We start from the raw sequence: 27578 nt of genomic DNA, 5'->3' as shown, positions 1-27578 counted from the left end.
CTGTAGCAGCACATCATGGTTTGCAGGGCTGCTTTCATTACTCAAGCCATTATTTGCTGCTGTAGTGATTTAAGGCTAATCAGAAGGAAAACTGTCCTATTTAATTCATTGTTTTGTTTATTATCACTTCTCTCTTAATCAAGAGCCGTATGAGCGGACAGATTAATGAAGATGCCAGTTACATTTTAGCAGCACGTAAATATTGGCGTGGTGATAATTGCCAATATTACTTGTGCTGCTGCAGTGTGACATGGTCTAATCGCCCATTGGATCAGTGATTGGCAAGTGAATTTTTTGGTATATGTTGCAGAAGAAAATAACAGCTTAAATCACTGTCAAAAGACTTTCTTAAGTAATTGTGTTTACTTGCGAACTATTTGCTAAAATATATATAAAATATCAAAAGCCTTTTTTTTAATACTTGTACATTGACAAAAAAGTGAAGATTAGGATGAGCCTATCATCATATGTATTAATGTTAAAAGAATTTAAAAAAAACAGTGCCAGCAGTTCTCATCTACAAGTTCTCATCCCACTAAATTGTTTCTGGGTCGTGTTCAATAGGAAAGTACTGTCCCGATTCTTAATTTGATTTAGATGACAACAACAAAATATGTATAAAGATTGGTAATTGATAAAATAGCCTCTGTTTTGTCTTTTTAAAATATTCATATTAATTAAATAATGTAGCATTTTAAACAATCTTTCACACTTATGAATTTTGAGACCCTTAGTTAGAATTTTCCTAGCCCTATGGGTGTTTTCAAGTTTTAACTACTGTGTTCTCTTTTCATTTTCTTGCTCTTCCATTTTAGAATGTTTTCCTATTCGATGAAAAATATACTAGTGGAAGCAATAATCCCTCTAAATTGTCTTTGTGTAGCCAGATTATTTTAAGTGCCTTTTATTTTCAAAAAAAACTTTGCGCACACTACATGTGTGTAGTATCTTTCAGGCCAGCTTTTGAATGGCCACAAAGTATCTACAAGATTGCTGCAAAGCCATATGAGCCTGCAGGTTTGAGGTAATGCCTTTTTCTTTAACCTGCTTATATCCAAATAATTACACACAGTGATTTGACTGTGCCAAAAAATTGTTCTTATTGGGAATGGAAATTAAGTATGGAAAGAAAGAACTGTGCTATATTAGTTAGAGCAAAGCTGTAATTATTTTAGTGTTCTCATCCTGCTAGTGTACCTCTTTCTTTCTGTTTCTCCCCCCCCCTTTACTTTCGTAGGAAATAATTTTGATTTCTTTTTTTGATTGGAAATGACAGAATTGAGTTATTTAGATTAACACTGTGTGGGGATCCCACAAGCATGAATTTTGTACCCTGCCCAGTATTGTACTCAACTGACTTTAATGCCAATTAAAACCAATGGATTGTAAAACCAGAGAAATGTCCGATCTCAATAATTTAGTTTCAAACAATCTTGTAAGTGCAAATATTTATGTATTTATGATTTTGGTTTCTCATGTTTAATCGTGGCTTAATCTCTCCATAATAAGGGGGTTTTTTTAAGATTAGATTCCCTACAGTGTGGAAACAGGCCCTTTGACCCAACTAGTCCACACCGACCCTCCGCGAGTAACCCACCCATACCCATTTCCCGCTGATTAATGCACCTAGCACATTGGGCAATTTAGTATGGTCATTTCACCTGGCTTGCACATCTTTGGACTGTGGGAGGTGACCGGAGGACCCGGGGGAAACCTAGGCAGGCACAGGAAGAATGTGCAAACTCCACACAGACAGTCGCCCAAGGCTGGAATCGAACTGGGACCCTGGCGCAGTGAGGCAGCAGTGCTAACCCTGAGCCACCCCTAAATTATCTGAATAGTTTACATAGTCCTTCTTGTTAATATTTAATTCTACTCATTCTTCCATTTGAGATGGTTCACTTAGTTGTACAGTAGATGAAATAAGCAAGTGCAGAATGTGATTTATGCCAAAAGCCGTTTTAAAAGGATTACTTGCAGGGATCACTAAACACCTGTCAAAGACTTCAGGGATCGCTTTTTTTTTCTTGAAGGTTTTTTTTTCCCAGCCAGTCAAACCTTAAGTGATTATGGAATCTTGTTTGTAGTTGGAGCAAACTAAGCCAGCATCTTGAGCGTTGTGAACCTATCAACGTGCTGATATGCTGTCCTTGACTAATTATTTGATTTCTTTGGGTAAAGCAGATTTAGCAGGTAGAGAAGAGGTGATAGATCTTATCAACATTTTCTTAATGAAGGAATCAACACTAATTCATCGTAGTGTATTACACAAATCACATTTCCAATAAAATTTATTGTCAACAGGTTATTGTCATACACCTAATAATAGTATATGGGTGGTTAACCTGGTTGGCAACCCATGTTGTTACAAATTATTTTAGAAAACAATTCTACCCAAATCTGGAGTAGTGGCATCTGAATATAGTGGAGCGAAAATAGCAAATATGATTTAACAAGAAAGCACAAGGTTTGGACATTTGGCAGAGGAGCAATTTTAGCTTGTGAAAACTTGACATTGTTTACAGAAAATCAGGCAGATCGTGGTGGTTTTAATGAATGGTCGTGACATCAGAACTATGCCCCATACAGTTAATAATAATGAGCTTTGGTGCATGGCATTAAGTAAACATAAATTTCAAGAGCATCTTCTAATTATGTTTGACCTTGATGTGATTGCAATTGTGTACTATGCAGTTTTGGTATGCTCATCTCAAAAGGTGTATTCTATTATTGAATGATGCACAATATCTCAGGTGCTGATTTCTGAAATCAGAGGGAATGACTTGAAAGATTCATTGCCTTGCATTTTTCCTTTTTAAAAAGAGGAATTGAATAGATGTGGTGGAAGTGTTCAAAATTTTGAATCATTGAACAAATTGTATCCAAGTCAGCCTCCCTTGTATTTAGAGCATGTACAAGAAGTGGAATATTTCCAAATAAAAGTTGTAAATGCAGAATTGTATTTCTATCAGAAACTTTTAAGGATCGAACTAGATTTCGGAACTAGGGTTATTGGAAATGCACCAATACTTTTTTTTTCCTCCCTTCATCCCTGATGAAGGGCTTATGCCCGAGCTGTTGATTCTCCTGCTCCTCGGATGCTGCTTGACCTGCTGTGCTTTTCCAGCACCCCACTCTTGACTCTGATCTCCAGCATATGCAGTCTGCACTTTCTCCTAATTGTTGTGGATATGTTCATTGAGCTGGGAAGTTGGTTTGCAGACATTTTGTCTCCTCTCGGTGACATCCTCTGCTGTGGAGCCTCCTGGGAAGTGCTGCTGGACTGTACAAGTTGGAATTTATTTGGTTTAATTCCTGCTACTTCGGTTGTCTGTTCCGGTTGTTTGTTGCATGGTCGGTATATTGGATATAGGTCAATGTGTTTGGAGGAAGAGTCCGTGGATGAGTGCCATGCTTCTAAAAATTCTCAGACCGTCCTTTGTTTGGCTTGTCCTATTATTGTTGTGTTGTCCCAGTCGTGTGTGTGTGTGTGTATATAGTTACTATGGACAGCTGTTCGTGGCGTTTAGTCCCTAGTTGATATTTATGAATGTGGGTCTCTAGTTGTCTGCCTGTTTGTCCTATATAGCTTGTCTGATATACCGACCACTGCAACAAGCTACTGGAAGTAGCGGTAATGAAACCAAATAAATTCCAGCCAACACAGTACAGTAGGGCTTCACAATAGGCTGCCTACAGGATGTCACTAAGAAAGGGGACAAAACATCTGCAAACCAACTTCCCAGCTCAACAAACATTTTCACAACAACTGCAATCGGCACCTTGGCTATGAATCTTTATGCAAACCTTGAAATCTAATGTGTATTGTTTTGAATTTTGCGTGCATGTGCTGTTTATGTACAGACAGTACCTTGCTTTTTGCTAATAACTGAGAGGACATAATATTTGATATGATCCAGTACTCATTAGGGCATATCACCTACGTACCTAGCATCGTGCCAACGTGGAAATTTACACAACACATTACTCATTTGTATGATGAGCAGACTATCATTTTGACTTCACTGCAGCATCTTGTTAGTGGCAAACGCCACTTGTGTTGCTACTGCATAGTAGCAGCCTGAAAATGCTAGCTTCACCTATTGCTCAAACTTTTGAGACACCTTACTCCAGACTACCACAGAAGAGCAAACTGGGCATTTTTCAGGACCAAACATAATTAGTCTTTGGCCCTTTTCTGAGTTTGTGAAAAATACAGTAGAAATTTATTTCGTTCGTCATTACCTCAAAACTCTTCGGATGTGCCATTTCAGCCCAAAATTTGCATGGTGAACAACATACAAGGCAGTTGATATGGCTGATCTTGTGGCGTGTGGAGCTGCAGAAATCGCATGTTGACCAAACAAGATAGATGGTAAGAGAGCACATATGGCCGATCCTTTTTAACTGGGACATCGAGGAAAGGGAGTGCATGTTGCTGCTCCATTTCAAACAGATTTGAGTGCAGGTTGGGTCCTTTTTAGAATTTTAGTAGATTCTTGCAAACAGATTTAGATATAGCAAATATGTCACCGACATATTGTGAATATGTAAACTGATCAATATCAGGAACCTGACTTAAGCTGATTTTGTTCCATACTTCCTAACCATTGAAACAAATTCAGAATCTGCTCCTCCAACCGTTCCCAGCTTCTACACTCAGATCAATATGTGATGGGTGATGCTGCAAAGACAGACATCAGTGTGAAATTGTTTACTTGATCATGTTCCCTCTTGACCCTCTCTCCATTTAACCAATATGATCAATAGTAAGCAGTTACACTATTTTTGTGATCTAATAATTGCTGTGATAGCATTTCAAAACCTGTGGCCTCTGGGTTAATAGTTTAAGACACAAGGCAGGAGCATGACCAGAATATTGTCTGGTTGATTGAATGTGTACACTCCATCAGTCCTCCAGCTCAATATCATCCATGGACAAAACATGCTGCTTGATTGGCATACTGTCCACCATCTTGAATATTGAATTTCCTCGCCACAGATGTGTGGCAGCAAGATCTGTGACAACCCCCAATAAAAGCAACTTTAAAATTAATGCCTGTACCATTTAAAATGACACGGGTAAAAGCTGCATAGAAACACTACCTGAAATTACCTTCCAAGCCACATATCATTCCACCTTGGGGCTGTACTCCAGTTTCTTAACTGTGGCACCTTCTAGAAACCTTACTGCACTGTGTGCTTAACTAAATCAGAGGGAGTGCAATGGTACAAGAACGCCGAGGACAATTCAGTCAGAATGAAATGCTGATCTTGCTCGCAACAAGCTTGTCTAGTGAAAGATTAAAAATGTTCCACAAAGAATATGATAGAATAGAAATGGATAGCCAGTTTTTATAAAAGTAAACCTTGAAGATAACATAATTAAAAAGATACAGAAAGTTGATCTGAAGAGTGGAGTGAGAAAGTGAAAATCTTTGTAAATGGGACCCTGTCTGATATTTTGGAGTCATGCTTTTGACTTTACTAAATCTTCAACAGAGTTAGTGATGTGCCAAAATGTACAAGTAATCATTTTGTTCATTTCACTACAAAAGGTAACATATTGGCAAATATTTGCCTACCTGCTATCATATCTTTCTGCCATTGCAATTGATATAGCAACTAGTTATCTAAGCCATTCCTCTCAGTATTGTGGTCAAAACCAGAATACTATCGTAACAATCTTTGACCCAGAAATTACACAGTGGGAAGAATTTGTATGATAACCTGCCTACTCTTAAACTGGATGCAATATTAATGGAAAAGAAACTAGTATAGAAGCTGTATTACTTACAAACAAGTGCAGAAGCTGGAGAGTGAATGTGACATGTCCACAAATGCAGGTACAAGAGAAAGCAAACAACAAAGAGGAACACCATTTATGTGAGGACAAGAAGCAAATCACATAAGGAAGAGATCAACGTTTCTGATTGGCAAAAGGAAAGATACAGGAGCTCTTGGAGATATTGTGCATGCTGGCTACAAAAATATAAAACCTGGAAAGCTGTGCGAGTAGTTTGATGCTAAAGAGGTGGCTATTTCCCAGAGGTTGCTGGGCATTGTTTGTTTTTTTTTAAAACAAATTTCTGGAATAGAGATCTGACGGTCAGAGGGATGTAGAAGCATGGGCAAAGATCAAATGGGTTATCATGGGAAAATGTATTTTTATTCTTGCAAAAATGGTTGGAGAGAATATTGTCTAATTGAGAAATTGCAAAGGCATTTGGTATCCTAGTGCATGAATTACAAAAGGTTAGTATTGCAAGTACTGCATGTAATTAAAGTTTGCTACCGTATAATGGGGAATTGAATATAAAGAGAGGAAAGTTTTTGTGTATCATATATAAAGTGTGTTGGTCACACTGTCTGCAGTATTGTTGACAGAATTGCTCTCCCTTTTTAAGGAGGTACATAGATGCTGGGTTGAGTGACTTCTCTAATGAAAGAGGATTGGACAGTCTATACTTAAGTGTCAAGAGGTTAGAAATGTGAAAGACATTATTTGAGACTTACAAGATCCTGAGATCTAGATCTTGGGATCACTGTTGTAAAAATCAAGGTCACTCGTTTATGATAGGTTTCTTTAACTCTTTTAAGTTTGTCATGAATGTTTGGACCCCTCAAATAGTGGAAGCAGAGCCTTTGAATGTTTTTAAGGCAGAGATGGGGAGATTATTGATAAGTAAGTGGGTGAAAAGTTATCAAGGTTAGGCAGGGGTATGAAGTGATGAGATCAACCATGATCTTTTTCATTGGCTGAGCAGGTTTGAGTGGCCTAATTTGTCTTTGTATATTGCAGATGATAATCATACATACCCGTGTAACGTGAAGGTTAAAGTTGACGTTGTGTGGGACTTCTGATCTGCACTGTGTGAATGAGGAACATTGTTGTGGAATTGTATAGCTATATGCAAGGAGTGAGATGAATGCTTGTTTATGATCGTCTATCAACTATTTAAAGTGAAATTTACCTTTGTATCTGAAGTACCATTCGCCTGTTAATTTGATAAATTCACAATTTACATTGTTTCTGAGTAAAGTTGAAGTGGAATCTTTTTGTTCATTTTAAGATTGGTATATTTCAGTTCATGGCTTTCCCACTGGTATGTTGCTATTACTCCCTTCAATTAGATTGCAAAAACAGCATAGACTTCAGTCTGTGCAATTTCAGAAAGTTCTGGCCAATTCTGAACTAACTTTGATTGTATACTGTAGTTACTTTGATTTTCCAAGAATAAGACAAAAGGGATGGTACTTGATAGAAACCAGTGTGAGTGTGCTGACTGTGACTACTAGTAAAATCTGTATTAAAAGGTGAATTTTTTTCCATTATCAAAGTGTCAGTTTTTTTTTTCTTAACTGAACACGAAGGTAGGATTGAATGTTAAGTACCCCTGAAAAGTATTTTTTGTGCTGTATGAGCTGTCTTCAAAAAGCACTGCTAGATCAGAACCATAAGGTTGTCCATTTTGAACCCAGACTTGTTATTAGGCATTCCGTTGAATGTTTAAAAACATTTTTTGGTTCTTAAAGCAAACCATTCTAATAAAGGACACAGATCAACACTTGTTGATATTTCCATGAATTGCTTGTGAAATAGCATTGATGGTCCAGCTCAAAAGTGAAGCTAGTCTCTGCTACTTAGTATCTCTTGGGCTATATCCAATTCCTGTTTCTACTGGTGGTGGAAATGAATGGCTGATTTCAGTGAAGACCTAACCAAGTGTGAATGCCCACCTTGTAAAAGGTTTGACATGTTGCAATAGGATTTGGGGGCTTTTTCACACACACATGGCACACTTAAACTCTCTAATCAAGAGTTATTTGTACTTTTGTTTCTTTTCCTGTAGTGATAAAGTAGCAAAATATATGCTGAAAACTTTGCGCTATTATAAGGAAAATACTAACAATACATTTTCTAAACCAATTAGAATATGCTTTGGTATTTTATTTTGATACATTTTCAAAGAAACCATCCACATCCAATAAAGGATAAAGTGAGAATTTCAAGTACTAGTATTGAACTAGTAAAGACTTGTGAAACATGTACCACGAGTACAATGTGTTTGGATATTTCTCTGCTCCTCCCCCTCACATATCATTTACTATGAAACAATGGTGGGGACATGGAGGTGGCACTGGTGTTCAATACTGATTCTATGTCTTGGAACCTTTCTAACTTTTTATTTATGGGATGTCACTGGTTAGAATAGTGTTTATTGCATGATGTCCATTGCCTTTGAGAAGGTGTTAGTGAGCTTAGTTATTGAATTGTTTGCATCTATTTTGCAATCGCAGTTCGATTTGGAAGGGTGACCCAGGATTTCAACTCAGTAATGATACAGTTCCTAATCAAGGTGGTGCATAGCTTGGTGGGAACCTTTTTGAGGTGATGATGCTGCCCTTGTCTTTTGCGGCTGTTAAGCTTGAAGGTTTGCATTGTAATGAGAAACTAGTGATGGAAGTCCTGGTGGCTGAAACAATTATGTCGCAGCGAATGGCAGGAAGTGCTGGGATGAAATGTAGTTGTGGGGTTGAGAGGGTTTGAGCAATGGGAACATTTTAATGACTTGTATCCAAAAGAAATAGAGCTTAAATGTGATTGATTAGGTAGGAAAATGAAGACTAAGATTTCTCACATTCTGTTTCTCCTCACTGAGAGCTTCCTGTGGTCGCAGGTGGAGTTGTTTGTTTGACATGTTTTAATGGACTTTTAAACATTGCCCAATGCTGAGAAGGCTTTAGCTTGACATCTACCCAGAGTGTGTTGAGTCATTCTTAGTTATAAGTTGAGAATCACCTTTAACTTTGCCTTTTACAAAAATGATAAAAGTGCATTTAGAGTTAATCTTGAGTCATAGGTATAGCCATGTTGTACCAGTTTTCTGAAAACAGGAAAATGCTACTTTTGATTAAGAGGAGCATCTGGTAAGTCGCCTGGTTCTATTTTATTTTCCACGCACCCTGTTTGCATCCAGAGAATAATACCTCTTCACCTTCAAGATGGAGCTGGAAGCTGAGTACAACGTTAGTTGTGAATTCAAACAAAATTAGAGAGATTCTGCTAAATTGAAATTGAGCCTTACATTATTTAATATTTACAATAACATTTTACATATCTCCTATTTATGTCAATGGTTTTACTTCTCTTTTAGAATTAATACATGCAAAATAATATAATCAATAGGGGGAAGTGGTGGTAATCAGCTACTGACAGTGGAATAGTAATAGCACCGTGGTGGCTGGTAGGAACTTAAATTCAATTATTTTTATATCTGGAATTGAAAGCTAATCTCAGTAATTGTGACCATGAAATTTTGATTTTGCTAAAATCCCATGTGAAATACTAATGCCCTTCAAGCAAAGCAATCTGTTAGCTTTACCTGTTCTAACCTTCATGTGATTTCAGACCCACAAAAATGTAGCTTCTTTCTAACTGTCCTCTGAAATAGCCTAGTAGGCCATGTAGTTAAAGGGTAAGCAGTGATGAGCAACAAATGCTGACCTTGCCTGCGATGGCCCATATTTTAATCATTAATAAAAGCAAATTTTTAAGTTGTGAATTTGTTGAATTAGCAAAATTTCTTTTAAGAACCTGACAATGGTTTGGGCATCTATCTTAATGTCTAGCTTTGTTTATTTTCATGAATACTATTAAATTTTCACCTGAGGTTTTTACTGGGTTTTGTGTACTTGTGACTGGTCAAACCTGATTCAGTTAGGCTTCATTTTAACTTCACTCAAGCTTGTTAAGTTGCTTTAGTTATTTTTTTTCTTCATTTCAACCTTTTATTGGGCTGATACCTATTTGTTTGTGACATTCCTTTGTGTCCTACGAAGTGTAATTGCCATTTTGGGGAGATTGTCAATGGAAATTGATCAGGTTAATCTGTTGGATATGTTGCCCAATTTGTATGTGCTTTTTTTTAAACTCCTTTCTGACCTTGCTAAGAAAAAGCATTTGTGAAATAACCCTTTTGAGAATTCAATTTTCAAGAACAGCTACAATTATTCTACCGAAGTTGACTTGTATTTAAGATTTTTAACTAACTGGTGACCTAAAAAATTGAATGAAAAACATTTGCCTCAAAACTTAACTGCATAGTTAAAATGATACATTTGTGTTACCCAGATATTGGAGAAAGGACTTATGCTGTACCCTTTAGAAGGTCAATGGTAAACAATTAAAAGCGAATCTCAACAGGAATTTATTAATTTTAATCAGATTCAAAATAATTCCGATAAATTCATGTCATACTTTCCTGGATGCTCGCACATTTTGGATTCTACAATACTTTTGTATGCATGGTCTATTATTGCAAAGAAATCATCCTTTTAAGTAATGAGTTATTCATCCAACAACTTGATCCTCTTGCATATTTAGCTAATTCTAGTTATCATTTCAATGAGCAGTATTAATAATGAAGTGTGCACAGATATAAGTTCTTTAATTGTGAAAACATTTGCATGACTAAAGGATACAAAGGGTGCAGTTATGTTGCTTGTAATGTATAGGCCACCAGCTAGGAAAGGATATAATGGAATGAATCTGTAAGGACACTAAACATCACAGATTAATGGGGCGGCACAGTGGTTCAGTGGTTAGCACTGCTGCCTCACAGCACCAGGGACCCAGGTTCGATTCCAGCCTCGGACAACTGTCTGTGTGGAGTTTGCACATTCTCCCCGTATCTGTGTGGGTTCCTCCAGGTGCTCCGGTTTCCTCCCACAGTCCAAAGATGCGGAGGTCAGTTGAATTGCCCATTAGTGTTAGGTGCATTAGTCAACGGGAAATTGGTCTGGGTGGGTTACTCTTCGGAGGGTCAGTGTGGACTTGTTGGGCCGAAGGGCCTGTTTCCACACTGTAGGTAATCTAATCTAATTATAGTGGGGGACTTCATTGGCCTGTCGGTTGACTGTGATTGGTAAGGTATGAGACAGTAAGACTGTGATTTTGATAGCAGTATGTGCCCAGTCCTACAAGGAAAGAGGCACTATAGGACTTAGTTCTTGGGCCTCGCAAACAAATACTTTGGCTAAGCATTAGCACTATTGGAGCCTCTTGCTGCTTTTTGGGTCTAGCTTTGAGCAAAGCTCAGTTGAAAGAAGTATCAAGTCCCTTAACACAAATTACTGCAGATCACTTGAAAATGAGGTAAATAGACAAAAGTTGGCCATTTGTTCACATGTTTTCTGATGATCATGAATAGCAGTTTTAATGTCAAACTTATTTTCCAAGTAAACTTTTCTTTTTAAGGCTGGGAAATTGATTTAAACATGTTTTCATTGGAATTTGTTTTGAGGGGTGGGTGCATCAGAGGGCAGCTATCACTACTTTAATTTGTGTGGGACACACGCAGACAACAAGCAACATGAATTCGACTGGGACAACACGACTATCATAGGGCAAGCCAGACAGAGAACAGCCAGGGAATTCCTAGAGGCATGGCATTCATCCACAAACTCCATCAACAAACACATCGACCTGGACCCAATATACCAACCACTACAGCGGACAGCTGAAACTGACAACCGGAAGCGGCAGGTACAGACCAGTATAAACACCGGAGGAAACATCAAAGAAGCGCTTCACAGGAGGCTCCCAAGCACTGATGATGTCGCCTAGCCAGGGGACGAAACGTTTGCAACAAAAACTTCCAGCTCGGCGAACAGAACCACAACAACGAGCACCCGAGCTACAAATCTTCGCACAAACTTTGGACATAATTACTGTAAAGAGAGTATACAACATTTACAAAAATATTGCCTGGGCACAAAAATTGAGTTTTGAGAAAAGTTTAGGTATTGCTAGGGTTGGTTTTTCTTGAAGTAGTGGAGGTCGAGGGGTAACTATTGATATGTACAAAGTTAATGATGGGTTTGGATGGACTGGGCAGCAGAGAGGTTAACAAATCAGGGACACCGATTTAAAGTGATCAGCAGAAGGAATAGATGGGTCTGGAGATCTTTCACCAATCAGTCGTGGATGTTTGTAATTTGTTGTTCAGTTTGGTGGTAGAAGTGGAAACCCAAAATTCCTTTCAAAACTAGCTTAGATCCTCGCCTGAAGCTCTATAACCTGCAAGGCAATGGACGAGGTGCTAGTAAGAAGGATGAGAATGGGTGGCTTGTTTATTCAGCAGGTGCAAAAACAATGGGATGAATGGGCTGTTCCGTGCTGTAACGTTTCTGTCCTACTTTTTATTTTAATGCTTATTTGCAACTAAGCATCAAGCCTGAGACTTTAATTTGGATTTCTAAAACTATAGTTCTTGTTCTGGGGCCATCTCTTTTAACATTGTTCATTGTGGAACTTTGAGTATAATTATTTTGCAGTTTCTGAATTATGATCTACAAAGTACCTCTTTCAGTTGTATTGATTTAGAATTTCCAAAATATGTTACCTGTTTAGTAATGACATGTTTATTCTGTCTTCAGGGTGAAGTGGAGCAAATTGCCATGATGAAGCCAAAAGGCCAAAATGAACACAGTGAGGGTATGTTAGAATATCTAGAAGACATAATTGGGTCAGGACGGTTGAAAGAACCAATACAGATTCTCTGTCGCAGAGTTGAGATTTTGAATGAACAAAGAGGAGAAAAGGTAAATTCAACAGTTTGAGTTGTAGATGATGAAACATAACATTCCCAAAAGTAGAATTAATTCTTATTATGTTAAATGTTGCTAACTAGGTGCTTTTCAAGATGATATAATACTGAAATTTAAATTTTGGATGACTCTTCAATATCTGGGAACTTTCTGATATTTCATTCACAATTAGAAAATGGAATATTAGCATGATTAGTTTATGATTAATGTTGCTTCTATACTTGTAAAGCACAGGTAAAATTAACCCTCTATGGAGTATGTTAGTTTAACTATTTTGGATCAGTTCAAATATAGAGTCATACAGCACTGAAACAGATCATTTGGTCAAATTCGTCCTTGCCAACCAGCTTTCCTGAACTGAACTAGTCCCACTTGCCTGCATTTGGCCCATATCCTTCTAAACCTTTCCTATCCTTATACCTGTCCAAATCTTATCCCTGTTTAAATGTTGTAATTGTACTCCCCTCAACCACTTGCTGTGGAAGTTTGTTCCATCCACGTACTATCCTCTGTTAAAAAGTTGCCTTTCAGGTACCTTTTAAATCTTTCTGCTCTTACCTTAAACCCATGCCCTGTAGTTTTAAACTCCCCCACCCTAGGGAAAAGACCATAGCTATTCACCTTATCAATGCCTCATGATTTTATTAAACTTCTGTAAGGTCACCTGTCAAGCCTTCTATACTGTAGGAGGATAAAATCCAAGCCTCCTTATACATAAAACCCTCCAGTCTTGGTAATGTCCTTGTGAATCTTTTTTGCACCCTTTCCAGGTTAATAATATCCTTTCTATAGAAGGGTGAACAGAATTGTACGCAATACTCCAAATATGGCCTCACTAGTGTCTTGTACAGCTGCAACATGAGGTTCCAATGTCCACACTCCATGCTCTGACTAATGAAAGCAAATGTGCCAAACACCATCTTCACCACCCTGTCTACCTGTGATACCACCTTCAAGGAACTATATATCTGTACCCATGGTTCTCTCTGTTCAACAATAACATCCTAGGACCCTACCATTAACTATCAGTCCTGCCTGGTTTGTCTTACCAAAATATAACACCTCATTTATATAAATTAAACTCCACCTGCCACTCATTGACCCTTGGCCCAATTGATCAACATCCTTTTGTAATCTTAGATAATTGCCTTCACTCCTTGATGCCACCAATTACTTACTAACAGTTTCTTTAAAATCCTTATTACACAGTGGCGTGCATTCAAAAAGGCAGTTTGCTTTCTATGTGTAAAGTACAGAATTGTTGAATATGTTTTTCTTTTAGCTTAATAGGGTCAAAATGGTGGAAAAAGAAAAGGATGCTTTGGAAGGAGAAAAAAATCATGCAATTGAGTTTCTGCTCTTGAAAAATGAGATTGTAAAGAACAGGAATTGTGTCTTGCAATATTACATGTATGTTCAATTTTCAATTCTAAAGAATGCATTTATTCTCTAGTTCAATATGTTACATTTTTTTGAACTTTCAAACAATTTTTATAACTTGTAAGTGCTGATTGAAATGCCTATTTGCAACTGCTGTTTTTTGTTAGTTCTGCAGTACTAATAAATACCTACAGAGTAATTAAAAACAAATTGCCATTCGTAGTTCTTACCAAAATATTTCATCTTTCCAATTAATTTTATTTCTGATCTTAAAAATGTGTAGAAGTTGGATATTTGGTTGAGGTTAGACTCTGCTTTAAAGTTTTGATTTTTTTCTTTCCCTCACCAGTCATGATGTGCAGAAAAGGATAGCTGATCTGGCAGCTCAAAAGCAAAAAATCCATGAAGATACTCAAGATACACGTGACAAAAGTGCCAAACTTGTGGAAGACATAAAAATAAAAAATAATGATTTGAAACACCTTGAAAAGTAAGGCATACGCTTTTATAGTATATGTAGAAGGCTCATTGAGCTTAAACAACTGCTTTTCTTTCCACAGATGCCGCCAAGCCAACTAGGTATTCTAGCTTTATTTCAGATTTTCACTTCTCATGGTATCTATAGTTTTTTTTTTTACTTGTTAATAATTTTGATGTCTAATTTAATATTTTTGTAGAACAGTAGTAGAAAATGGTAGCCTAGACTTCAACATGCCATTGTTTGTTATATTAGCTTCTGCAGATCCTCTTCCCTTTGATGATTAAGCCAACTTGCTTCTGCATCACCCCCTGTCAAACCAAGCTTTTTCTTATCTCTGCTTATTTCCTATACAAGTTTATTTTCATCCAAGAGCTGTTTTGTGCTATCGTGATCACTTACGAATTGACCATCAAGCATCTTTTCTTATCATCTATGCTAACAAATATTTTTAAATGGTTCTGTCTTCAACCTGTACCTACCTTTCAAGCAACCATCCTTTCTCTTTGCCCCTTTAATCCTTCCAACTCCACAAAAGTCCATTGTTCCCTCTGGTCTTGCAAAATCACAGCCCACTTTAAATTGCTCACTGTTTCTCCAAGATCTTCAACATGTTGTAACCTCTGAATTCCTTCCTATTTTTTTCCTCCACTTCATGTCAGGCTCTTTCCAGTCAGACTTCTGAAATGGTGTGAATTAAAGACGTATTATCTGCTATGACAACAATGTTTTCTTGTTTTGTGGTTTATGCAGTCTTGACTGCAGTTGACAATCCTCCTGCAGTTGACAATCCTCCTCTAATCCTCCTTAATCAGCTCATTATAACTAATCTCATTGTTTCCACTCTTGTGTTATCATGGCTAGAGAATATGCTCCCAATCCAATAAACTCCGGACTCTCCCTCCTCTTCACCTTGTCGGCAGCGTCATCCAGAGGAATGATATCAGACTCCACATGATGACTATTCTGAGCTCTGTCTCCCTTTCACTGCCCCGAGCTATCAAGTTTACTTACCTCACATTTAGTCCTGGATAAGTTACTATTTCTTCCAATTAAACACCACCACCTGAGGCCTGCCTTGGCCCTTCTACTACTGACGGCTCTCTTCATAAGAACTAGGAGCAGGAATCAGCCATCTGGCCGTTCAAGCCCACTCTGCCATTCAAGAAGATCAAGTTCTCAGCTTCTCTTACCCGTCCTCTCAGCATAACCCTTAATTTCTTTTGCTGTTTAAAAAATTTATCTATTTAGCTTTAAAAACATTTACTGAGGAAGCCTCAACTACTTCACTGGGCAGGGAATTCCATAAATTCACAACCCTCTGGGTGAAGAAGTTCCTTCTCAATTCCATCCTAAATCTGTTTCCCCTAATTTTGAGGATATACCAGTGAAAGCATCTCTCTACTTCTATCCTATTTATTCCCTTCATAATTTTATATGTTTCTATATGATTCCCCTCATTCTTCTAAATTCTAATGAATATAATCCCAGTCTACTCAGTCTCTCCTCATAAAGGCGGCACAGTGGTTAGCACTGCTGCCCCACAGTGCCAGAGACCTGGGTTCAATTCCCACTTCAGGCGACTGTCTGTGTGGTGTTTGCACATTCTCCCCGTGTCTGCGTGGGTTTCCTCTGGGTGCTCCGGTTTCCTCCCACAGTCCAAAAATGTGCAAGTTAGGTGAATTGGCCGTGCTAAATTGCCCATAGTGTTAGGTGAAGGGGTAAATGTAGAGGAATGGGTCTGGGTGGGTTGCACTTTGGCGGGTCAGTGTGGACTTGTTGGGCCGAAGGGCCTGTTTCCACACTGTAAGTAATCTACTCTAAAGCCAACCCCCTCAACTCCGGAAACAACCTGGTGAACCTCCTCTGCACCCCTTCTAGTGCCAGTACAACCCTCCTCAAGTAAGGACACCAAAATTGCACTCAGTACTCCAGATTTGGCCTCACCAGCACCCTATACAGCTGCAAAATAATTTCCCTGCTTTTAAACTCAATCCCTTCAGCAGTGAAGGACAAAATTCCATTTGCCTTCTTCTTTACCTTTTGCACCTGGAGACCAACCTTCTGTGATTCCTGCACGAGAACATCCAGGCCCCTCTGCACAGCAGCATGCTGTAATTTTTTTACCATTCTAGAAATTGTCCTTTTTACTATTATTCATACCAAAATAGATGACTTCACATTTATTAACACTGTACTCCATCTGCCTGACCTTTGCCCAATCACTTAAACTATGTCCCTTTGCAAAGTTTCACAGTCCCTCAGCACACTTTGCTGTACCATTCGTCTTAATGTCATCTGCAAACCTTGACATAAATTGTATATAAATTGTGAATAATTGTAGTCCCAACTCTGATCCCTGAGGCACACCACTAGTGATTGCCAACCAGAAAAACACTCATTTATCCCCACTCTTTGCTTTCTGTTCGTTAATCAAACTTCTATCCATGCTAATATATCGCCTGTAACGCCATGCATCTTCTGCAGCAGCCTTTTGTATAGTTTTCATTCTTTATCACCACCATAGTCTCTTACTTCAATATTTGCCAGCAATCTATGCTGTACCATTCATACCAAGTTTAGCTCAACCAAAATTCTAATGGACAAAGTGTGGACTGCAGATGCTGGAGATCAGAGTCGAAAAGTGTGAGGAGCAGGAGAAAAGACATCTCAGACACAAGCCCTTCATCATTCCTCATGATTCTCCTGCTGCTTGGATGCTGCCTGACCTGCTATACTTTTCCAGTGCCATACTTTTCAACAAAATGCTAAAGCACTATTCTGCACCATTCTATTTGCCCAAAACTTTTGTTTGTGAACCTGTGTTAACTTCTGATCCCCTGATTACTCAATAGAAACATTCAATTATTCTATTTGAGTAGCTTGATGGCTTGCTAATTCTGACCTCTGTATTTGTCTCCAGGCCTCTGACATGACGTAATAGTGTTTAAAGTGACAACAGGTTTTAGTAGGTGCAGAGGAAATTGCATCTCAGTAAGAATTTGGAATAAGAGTATAATCTTGAAATTGGGTCTTGTCCATTTGGTAATGAAGTCAAAACATTTTTCTCCACACAAAAGTCAATAGAAATTGAAAATTTTGTACTAAAAAGCCATGATTGCCTACTCCTATTCACTTCTTCCTATAACCCTCAAATTGAGTTTCTCCACTTTGGACTCTTGTGCATTCCTTGCTCCTTTTGTCTCATCATTGGTAACTTAGTACAACCCAAGTATCTGGAATTCTCTGACTTCCCCTGCTGCTTTTAAAGCTATACAGATATTTAACATTCATCTTATCTTTCTAATCTAGTATCTCCGTTTTCTAGCTTGAGAAATTATCTGGTTATGTTTCCATATCTTGGACACTATATAGATGCTAATTATTTATAGATTTTAAATTTGTTTTTGAAATCAAAGCTACTTTGCACATTACTGAGGCATGTTAGGTAAAATAAGACCTAAATCAATTTCTGGCATGTACTTAAAGCTAATATTATGTTGAGTGGCTTCTGTCCCGAATAAAGAAGAGGAAAATAGTCATAGTTCCTTCTACAGATTGCTGTATATTGCCGTGGAAATTTTAAGACACCCGTCTTGTTCAGCTTGAAATCATACAAGATGTTAAACTGCAAATTTAAAATCCACGAATGGGTGATTGTTCCTATCAATTGTGAATCGACCTCCCTTAAATCCCACTCTGTTAGGCTACCTTCTTCATATATTATCCTTTGCCTGTCTACTGAATAATTGAAAGTTCTTCTATGCATTCTTTATAGAAAACTAGGGAAAATTACAAAGTTCATTGAAGAGAAGAAGGAAGAGTTTGCACAATTTGATTTACAAGATGTCAAAGTCCGTGAAAAGCTCAAACATTCAAAGAGTAAAGAGAAAAAACTGCAGAAGCAACTACAAAAAGATATAGAGAAGGTAAAGTTTAGTTCACTTGAATATACTAATTGAGACTGGGGTGGTATTAGTTATGTGAATAACAGTCTTCTCCACATTTTATCAGTTGTGCAGTTTAAAGTTGAATGAGGCTGTCACGTTGGCCATATCTGTCTAACCTTTCCCAAATGGAAAAATGCCATATTTGCATCAGAAGTTGGATATCTTACATGAGTAACTACTTCTTTATGATTTTGCTTTGAGTTCTTGAGCGGTTTTAACTATTAATGTATTTAAGTATTATGACCACGGAGAGATCATCTAATAATCCATTTGTGGTTATTACTAGCACAGTTTCCTAATAGAGTCATAGAGATATATAGCATGGAAACAGACCTTTCGGTCCAACCCGTCCTTGCCGATCAGATATCCCCACCCAATCTAGTCCAACCTGCCAGCACCCGGTCCATATCCCTCCAAACCCTTCCTATTCATATACCCATCCAAATGCCTCTTAAATGTTGCAATTGTACCAGTCTCCACCACTTTGGCAGCTCATTCCATACACTCACCACCCTCTGCGTAAAAATGTTGCCCCTTAGGTCTCTTTTATATTTTTCTCCTCTCACCCTAAACCTATGCCATCTAGTTCTGGACTCCCCGAACCCAGGGAAAAGACTTTGCTTATTTATCCGATCCATGCCGCTCATAATTTTGTAAACCTCTATAAGGTCACCCCTCAGCCTCTGATACTCCAGGGAAAACAGCCCCAGCCTGTTCAGCCTCTCCCTATAGCTCAAATCCTCCAACCCTGGAAACATCCTTGTAAATCTTTTCTGAACCCTTTCAAGTTTCACAAAATCTTTCCGATAGGAAGGAGACCAGAATTGCACGCAATATTCCAACAGTGGCCTAACCAATGCCCTGTACAGCTGCAACATGACCTCCCAACTCCTATACTCAATACTCTGACCAATAAAGGAAAGCATACCAAACGCCGCCTTCACTATCCTATCTACCTGCGACTCCACTTTCAAGGAGCTATGAACCTGCACTCCAAGGTCTCTTTGTTCAGCAACACTCCCTAGGACCTTACCGTTGTGTATAAGTCATGCTAAGATTTGCTTTCCCAAAATGCAGCACCTCGCATTTATCTGAATTAAACTCCATCTGCCACTTCTCAGCCATTGGCCCATCTGGTCTAGATCCTGTTGTAATCTGAGGTAACCCTCTTCGCTGTCCACTACACCTCCAATTTTGGTGTCATCTGCAAACTTACTAACTGTACCTCTTATGCTCACATCCAAATCATTTATGTAAATGACAAAAAGTAGAGGACCCAGCACTGATCCTTGTGGCACTCCCACTGGTCACAGGCCTCCAGTCTGAAAAACAATCCTCCAACACCACCCTTGTGTTCTACCTTTGAGCCAGTTCTGTATCCAAATGGCTAGTTCTCCCTGTATTCCATGAGTTCGAACCTTGCTAATCAGTCTCCCATGGGGAACCTTGTCGGAACGCCTTACTGAAGTCCATATAGATCACATCTACTGCTCTGCTCTCATCAATCCTCTTTGTTACTTCTTCAAAAAACTCAATCAAGTTTGTGAGACATGATTTCCCACGCCCAAAGCTATGTTGACTATCCCTAATCAGTCCTTGCCTTTCCAAATACATGTACATCGTGTCCCTCAGGAGTCCCTCCAACAACTTGCCCACCACTGAGATCAGGCTCACAGGTCTATAGTTCCCTGACTTGTCTTTACTGCCCTTCTTAAACAGTGGCACCATGGTTGCCGACCTCCAGTCTTCCAGCACCTTACCTGTGACTATCGATGATACAAATATCTCAGCAAGAGGCCCAGCAATCAGTTCTCTGGCTTTCCACAGAGTTCTCTGGTACACCTGATCAGGTCCTGGGGATTTATCCACCTTTACCCTATATTATTCACTTAGTATCTCCCCCATTTTCTGTGGCTCCACACAAAGACCGCCTTGCTGATCTTTGAGGGGTCCTATTCTCTCCCTAGTTACCCTTTTGTCCTTTAATATATTTGTAAAAACCCTTTGGATTCTCCTTAATTCTATTTGCCAAAGCTATCTCATGTCCCTGTTTTGCCCTCCTGATTTCCCTCTTAAGTATACTCCTACTTTCTATATACTCTTCTAAGGATTCACTCGATCTATCCTGTCTATACTTGACATATGCTTCCTCCTTTTTCTTAACCAAACCCTCAATGTCTTTAGTCATCCAGCATTCCCTATATCTACCAGTCTTTCCTTTCACCCTGACAGAAATATACTTTCTCTGGATTATTTAAAAAAAACTGTTAGTCTTCCTGTTTTATCCCCCACGTACCATGATTGACTTCTGAAGAATTTTAGCTCATCTGGAAAAACTTAGTGTACCAGTGAGTTGGTCATGGGAAGATTCCTCAATCTTATTGTAAAATACTATTTTACTGTACATATCATCCATTCATCCAGCACCATGCAAACCCACACTCATCAACCACGGTAGCTCAGTGGTTAGCACTACTGCCTCACAGCGCCAGAACCCAGGATCGATTCCTGCCTCGGGTGACTGTCTGTCTGTGTGGAGTTTGCACGTTCTCCCTGTGTCGGCATGGGTTTCTTCCGGGTACTCCAGTTTCCTCCCACAATCCAAAGATGTGCAGGTCAGGTGAATTGGCCATGCTAAATTGCCCATAGTGTTGGATGCATTAGTCAGAGGGAAATGGGTTAGGGCGGGTTACTCTTTGGTGTGGACTTGTTGGGCCGAATGGCCTGTTTCCATGCTATAGTGAATCTAATCTAATAGTGAGGTATTTTAAACAATAAGACAGATAAAATGTGGAACTCCACTATAGAAACTGGTTGAGGTAAATTTATAGATCAGGATATAATGGAGAACGAAATAATTGTACTATAGGGCAGCACAGTGGTAAGCACTGCTGCTTCACAGCGCCAGAGACCCGGGTTCAATTCCCGCCTCAGGTGACTGACTGACTGTGTGGAGTTTGCACATTCTCCCCGTGTCTGCGTGGGTTTCCTCCGGGTGCTCCGGTTTCCTCCCACAGTCCAAAGATGTGCAGGTCAGGTGAATTGGCCATGCTAAATTGCCCGTAGTGTTAGGTAGGGGTATGGGTGGGTTGCGCTTCGGCGGGGCGGTGTGGACTTGTTGGGCCGAAGGGCCTGTTTCCACACTGTACGTAATCTAATCTAATCGTGTTACATGAGAAAGAACAAAAAAAGACTTGAAACATCAGTCTGGACTTGTTGGATTGTAAGGCCTGTTTTCGGTTCAATATAATCAGTTTCTAAGCATAAAGCTTCCCCCATCCCTCAAAATATAAAAAACGTTGGGCAGATGGTCTGCTTTACTTGAATAATGATGAAAATGAAAGTGAATTACTCCTACTGTTACACCCATTGAAGCGACATTGTACCTTTCCACACTTTTTTTAACTCAAATGTAATTTGTCAAAAAGCAGGAAAATTTCCATAGGTAATATCTGGCAAATGCAGTTGTGTTTCAGACATGATCTTGTAATTGCCTAAATTGTCACGCATAATTTTGTTTGTTCCAACATTTTGTAATTTATGGATCCTTTAAAGTGAAGTATTTTTATTAATAATCACTGCTGTGGTACTAAATATTTTTGGTATCATTTGTTTCTTTTGTTAATTTTCTTTTAAGTTGGAAGAGTTGAAGAGTATACCGGGTGATAATGAAAATACCATCAGAGATGCCACAGCTAAAAGAGAACAGCTTGAACAAAATAAAGTAAAGGAAGAAGAGAAGCTAAAAAAAGTAATGGACACTCTCAAACAGGAGACTAAGGGTTTGCAAGAAGATAAAGAGGTTAGATATAATTTTAGTATCTTTCCAATAGGGGATGTTTATATGCAAATTTAAATATACGTTTTTGGTCTATCCGGTTCTATCATGCAACACGAATGGCTGATCCTCCACCTTGGTGCTACATTTCTAAGCTTTCCTAATATCTTTTTGACACCTATATCCTAGATTAAGTATATTAAGTGGCCTGGCCTCTGCAACCTTATCTTAGATCACTTACAGTGTGGAAACAGGCCCTTCGGCCCAACAAATCCACACTGACCCGCCGAAGCGCAACCCACCCATATCCCGACATTTACCCCTTACCTAACACTACGGGCAATTTAGCATGGCCAATTCACCTGACCTGCACATCTTTGGACTGTGGGAGGAAACCCACGCAGACACTGGGAGGATGTGCAAACTCCACACAGTCAGTCGCCTGAGGCGGGAATTGAACCCGGGTCTCTGGCGCTGTGAGGCAGCAGTGCTAACCACTGTGCCATCGTGCAGTAAAGAATTCCACAGGTTTACTACATTTTGAGTGAAGTAATATTTCCTCATCTCAGTCCAACCTACTGTGTATCCTGAGACTGTTGACCCCCTTGATTTTCAAGGCCCAACGATGGGGAAATATCAAACTTGCATCCAATCCAATCCCTGTGTACCTTGTTTCAATGAAATCCCCTGTTGTTCTTCTAAACTCCTATAAATACAGGCCTGGTCAACCAATCTTTCCTCCTATGACAAAATTGACATCCCAGGAATTCACCTTTGCAGTCCTTCTATGGTAGGTTTATCAGTTCTTAGGTCAGAAGACCAAAACTACACACACTACTAATTAGTCTCACAAGGGCTTTGGAGTGCTGTAGTAAAATTTACTTGCTTCTGTACTCTGCCCCTGTTGCAGTGGAGGACAACATTTGATTTGCCTTCCTAACATTTTGCTGCATCTGCATGGTTGCTTTTGGTGACTGATGTATAAGGATGCCAATCCCATGTGCTTTGGTTTTGCACATTAATTTCTTCTTTAGGACTTTATCAAATTGCTTGAGAAAGTCCAAACACACCACATCCATTAATTCTTTCTCGTCTATTCTACTGGTTGGGTCTTGGAGGGGGGAAAATATTCCAATATTTCTATCAAACTTTATTTCCATTTTGTAAATCGTTGTTGACTTTGTGTGGTTCCATTGATATTTTCTAAATGTCCTGTTATCAAATCCTTTGAGTCAAGCGATTTCTCTATTACAGATGTAAGGCTAATTAGTCTGTAATCCTCCATTTCTTCCTCCCTTTTTATTGCAGTAACGCGGTTGAGTTTGAATTTGCCAATACTGTTTCAGATACTATAGAATCTAGGAAAATGACAACGAATGCATCTACCCTTTACATGGCACTTCCTTTTCATGCCTTAGGATTTGGATTATCATGTCTTGGGGGTTTAGCAGCTTTTAACTCTTAATTTATCCACCACTTTTTTTTTCACTGTACTAGCTTCCCTTGTGTCATCTTCCCAATAGACCCTTGCTTATTTATAATTTCTGGCAAATTATTTGTGTTATCTCCTATGAAGGCAGATTTAAAGTACTGGTTTAATTGCTGTATCAGTCCTTGTTTTCAAATTATTAATTCTTCCATTATAGTTGCAAAGGTACCTGTATTTGTCTGTGTTAATCTTGTTCTTTTTACATATTCTTAGAAGCTTTGCAATTCGTTTATATGTTCCTTGCATGTATACTTTTGGACTGCATTTTTCCCCTTTTGGTCTTTTGCTGAATTCTAAACTCCTCCCAGTCCTCAGGCTTGCTTTTATTTTCTAGAAACTTTTTATACAATTTGTTTTTTGGGATCTAATGTTATCCTTTTCATTTATTTTGTTAGCTATTATTGAGTCACTTTCCTGTTTATTCTTTTGGGCAAATGGAATCTATGACTGTTGCAAAGTATGCATTCATTCCTTACATATTACCTATTACCTGTTCAGTGTCATGTCTTTTAATGAAGTTAGCCAGTTTATTAAGTTTACCTCGCACATCTCTATTAAACTCTCCCACCTTTTCCACCAAATCCATGCTATTTACAATCTTTTAAATATCTATCAGGTCGCCCCTCAAAGTCCTGCGCTCCAGTGAAAGCAAACCCAGTCTATCCAACCTTTGTTCATAGCTAAAATCCCACATTCCAGGCAACATCCTGGTGAACCTTTCCTGTACCCTCTCGAAAGCATTCACATCCTTCCTGTAGTGTGGTAACCAAAACTGTACACAATATTCCAAGTGTTGCATAACTAAAGTTTTTGATGGCACTTAGAAGAATGAGGGGCGAATCTCGTAGAAACACATGAAATCAGAAGACCATCGGGATTTTTGTATTGAGGTACTTGCTAGAGGATGTGCAAACCTTGACCTACTCTTGGGAAATGAGGCAGGACAAGTGACTGAGGTGTCAATGGGGGATGACTTTGGGACCAGTGACCATAATTCTATTCGTTTTAAAATAGTGATGAAAAAGGGTACACTGAATCTAAAAGTTAAAGTTCTAAATTAGACGAAGGCCAACTTTGATGATATTAGGCAAGAATTTCAAAGGTCGATTGGGGACAGATGTTCGCAGGTAAAGGGACGGCTGAAAAATAGGAAGCCTTCGAAAATGAGATAACAAGAATCCAGAGACTGTATGTTCCTGTTAAGGTGAAGGGCAAGACTGGTGGGTGTAGGCAATGTGCATAACTAGAGAAATTGAGGTTTTGGTCAAGAAAAAGAAGAAAGTATATGTCAAGTATAGACAGCAGAGATCGAGTGAATTCTTAGAGTATGAAGGCAGTGGGGGTACACTTAGGAGGAAAATTGGGAGGGCAGAAAGGGGACTTGAGATAGCTTAGGCAAACAGGATTAAGGAGAATCCAAAGGGTTTTTATAAATCCATAAAGGACAAAGGGTAACTAGGGAGAGAATAGAACCCCTCAAAGATCGGCAAGACATCCTATGTGTTGAGGCGCAGGAGATGGGGAAGTTACTAAATGAGCATTTTGCATCAATTTTTATTGTGGAGAAGGACATGGAAGATATAGAATGTGGGGAAATAAATGGTGACACCTTGAAAAATTTCCATATTACAGAGGGGGAGGTGCTGGATGTCCTAAAATGCATAAAGATAGATAAGTCCCCAGGACCTGATCAGGAGTACCCAAGAACTCTGTGGGAAGCTAGGGAAGTGATTGCTGGGACCCTTGCTGAGATAGTTGTATCATTGTTGGTAACAGGTGAGGTGCCGGAAGACTGGAGGTTGGCTAATGTGGTGCTACTATTTCAGAAAGGTGGTAAGGGAAAGCCAAGGAACTATAGAATGGTTAGCCTAACATCAGTGGTGGGCAAGTTGTTGGAGGGAATGCTGAGGGACAGGATTTAAATGTATTTGGAAAGGCAAGGACTGATTAGGGATCGTCAACATGGCTTTATGCGTGGGAAATCCTGTCTCACTGACTTGATTGAGTTTCTTGAAGAAGCAACAAAGAAGATTGATGAGGGCAGAGCGGTGGACATGATCTATGTGGACTTCAGTAAGGCACTCAACAAGTGGACTCGCAGGTGGATAGGATACTGATGAAGCCATTTGGTATGCTTTCCTTTTACTGGTCAGAGCATTGAGTATAGGAGTTGAGAGGTCATGTTGCGGTACAGGACATTGGTTAGGCCACTTCGGAAGTATGTTGTGAAACTTGAAAGGGTTCAGAAAAAAATTACAAGGATGTTGTCAGAGTTGGAGGGTTTGAGCTTTGGTAGAAACTGAATAGGCTGGGGGTGTTTTCCCTGGAGTGTCGGAGGCTGAGGGATGACCTTATAAAGTTTTACAAAATCATGTGGGGCACAGATAGGATAAATAAACAGGGTCTTTTCCCTGGGTTGGGGAGTCTAGAACTAGAGGGCATAGGTTTAGGGTGAGAGGGGAAAAATTTTAAAGGGACCAAAGGGGCAACCTTTTTCATGCAGAGGGCATTGCATGTATGGAATGAGTTGCCAGAGGAAGTAGTGGAGGCTAGTACAATTGCAACATTTAAAAGGCATCTGGATGGGTATATGAATAGGAAAGGTTTAGAGGGGCTGGCAAGTGGGACGAGATTAGTTTAGGATATCTGATTGGCATGGATGTGTTTGACCGAAGGGTCTGTTTACATGCTGTACATCTGTGACTGTATAACTGGACAGGCTAGATGCAGGAAGAATGTTCCCGATGTTGGGGATGTACAGAACTAGTGGTCACAGTAGCGGGTAAGCCATTTAGGACTGAAAGGAGGAAGAATTTCTTCACTGAGTTGTGAAACTGTGGAAGCTGTTGGGGCCAGTTTATTATGTATATTCAAGAGGGAGTGAATGTATGAAGAGAAAGTGGAAATGGAATACTGAGATTGCATGATCAGCCATGGTCATATTGAATGATGGTGCATGCTCAAATGGTCTACTCCTACGCCTTTTTTCCATGTTTGTATGTCCAAAACTGCAGCATAACTTGACCAGTCTTATACTCACTGCCCCTTCCATGAAGGTAAGCATGCTATAGGCCTTTTCAACTCCTTATCTACCTGTGCTGCCACCTTCTGTGATTTGTGGACCTGCACACTCAGATCCCCTACATATCAAACTCTTAAGGGTTCTGCCATTTGCTGTAATATTTTATTATGTTATAGATTAGTTTCCCCCTAAAGAACTTCTCAAGCAAGATTGTTAATTTAACTCCTACTCATTGCACCAAATCTAAGCGAGTCTGTACGGGTCTTAAAAATAAAAATTGTGATTTGCCAATTGTATATGTTAGATCAATATCATAAATAATCATTATAAGAACCGTGCTACATACATCTCTAATTTCCTGCTTATCTTAGTGCGACCATTTGAAGGCCTGTAGACATCTCCCATTCATGTTTTCTACTCCTGGTTGCTTCTTGGCTACATGCTTCCCTAGCTTCTTAATTCTGCATAAACGTTTTCTGTGACAGTATCCTACCTCACTTTTGCACTGAAGTCATCTTTTACAAGTAACACCCCACCTCCTTTGCTTTTTCGCCTGACCATCTTAAAAATTGAACACTTTTTGGAAGGCCAGTTCCCGGTCTTGGTCACTTCAGAGCCATACTTTGTAATCACAATCATATTCTACTCACTCACTCACTGTTTTTGTTATTTGGTCCACCTTCATTGTGAATGTTTCGTGCATTCAAATACGGTGAGACATTCTACCTCCAGGCGTTGAATGGTAAGGGTTTGGCAGTGGAGGAGGCCCATGACCTGCATGTCCTTGCCAGAGTGGGATGGGAGTTAAAATTCAGCCACAGGGCGGTGGGGTTGGTGGGTAAGAGTATCCCAGTGATGTTCTCTGAAAC

At 39.2% G+C, this 27578-nt stretch overlaps 1 protein-coding gene across 1 annotated transcript in view; it reads left to right on the top strand.

Annotated features, from left to right (window-relative positions):
* Positions 1 to 27578, top strand: part of smc4 (structural maintenance of chromosomes 4) — a 72235-nt gene that overhangs the window by 4713 nt on the left and 39944 nt on the right. The window contains exons 6-10 of the mRNA XM_087993641.1: positions 12442 to 12606; positions 13895 to 14022; positions 14342 to 14482; positions 18249 to 18399; positions 22058 to 22222. Coding sequence (XP_087849767.1) covers positions 12442 to 12606; positions 13895 to 14022; positions 14342 to 14482; positions 18249 to 18399; positions 22058 to 22222 — 750 coding nt within the window. The remainder of the gene's footprint in view (positions 1 to 12441; positions 12607 to 13894; positions 14023 to 14341; positions 14483 to 18248; positions 18400 to 22057; positions 22223 to 27578) is intronic.

This window comes from Chiloscyllium plagiosum, unplaced genomic scaffold, assembly GCF_037043375.1.
Source record: "Chiloscyllium plagiosum isolate Xiang-an unplaced genomic scaffold, Cpla_swu_hap1 HiC_scaffold_13, whole genome shotgun sequence".
NCBI classification, from domain to species: domain Eukaryota; kingdom Metazoa; phylum Chordata; class Chondrichthyes; order Orectolobiformes; family Hemiscylliidae; genus Chiloscyllium; species Chiloscyllium plagiosum.
The sequence above is the reverse complement of the archived record's forward strand: the minus strand, read 5'-3'. Positions and strand labels throughout refer to the sequence as shown.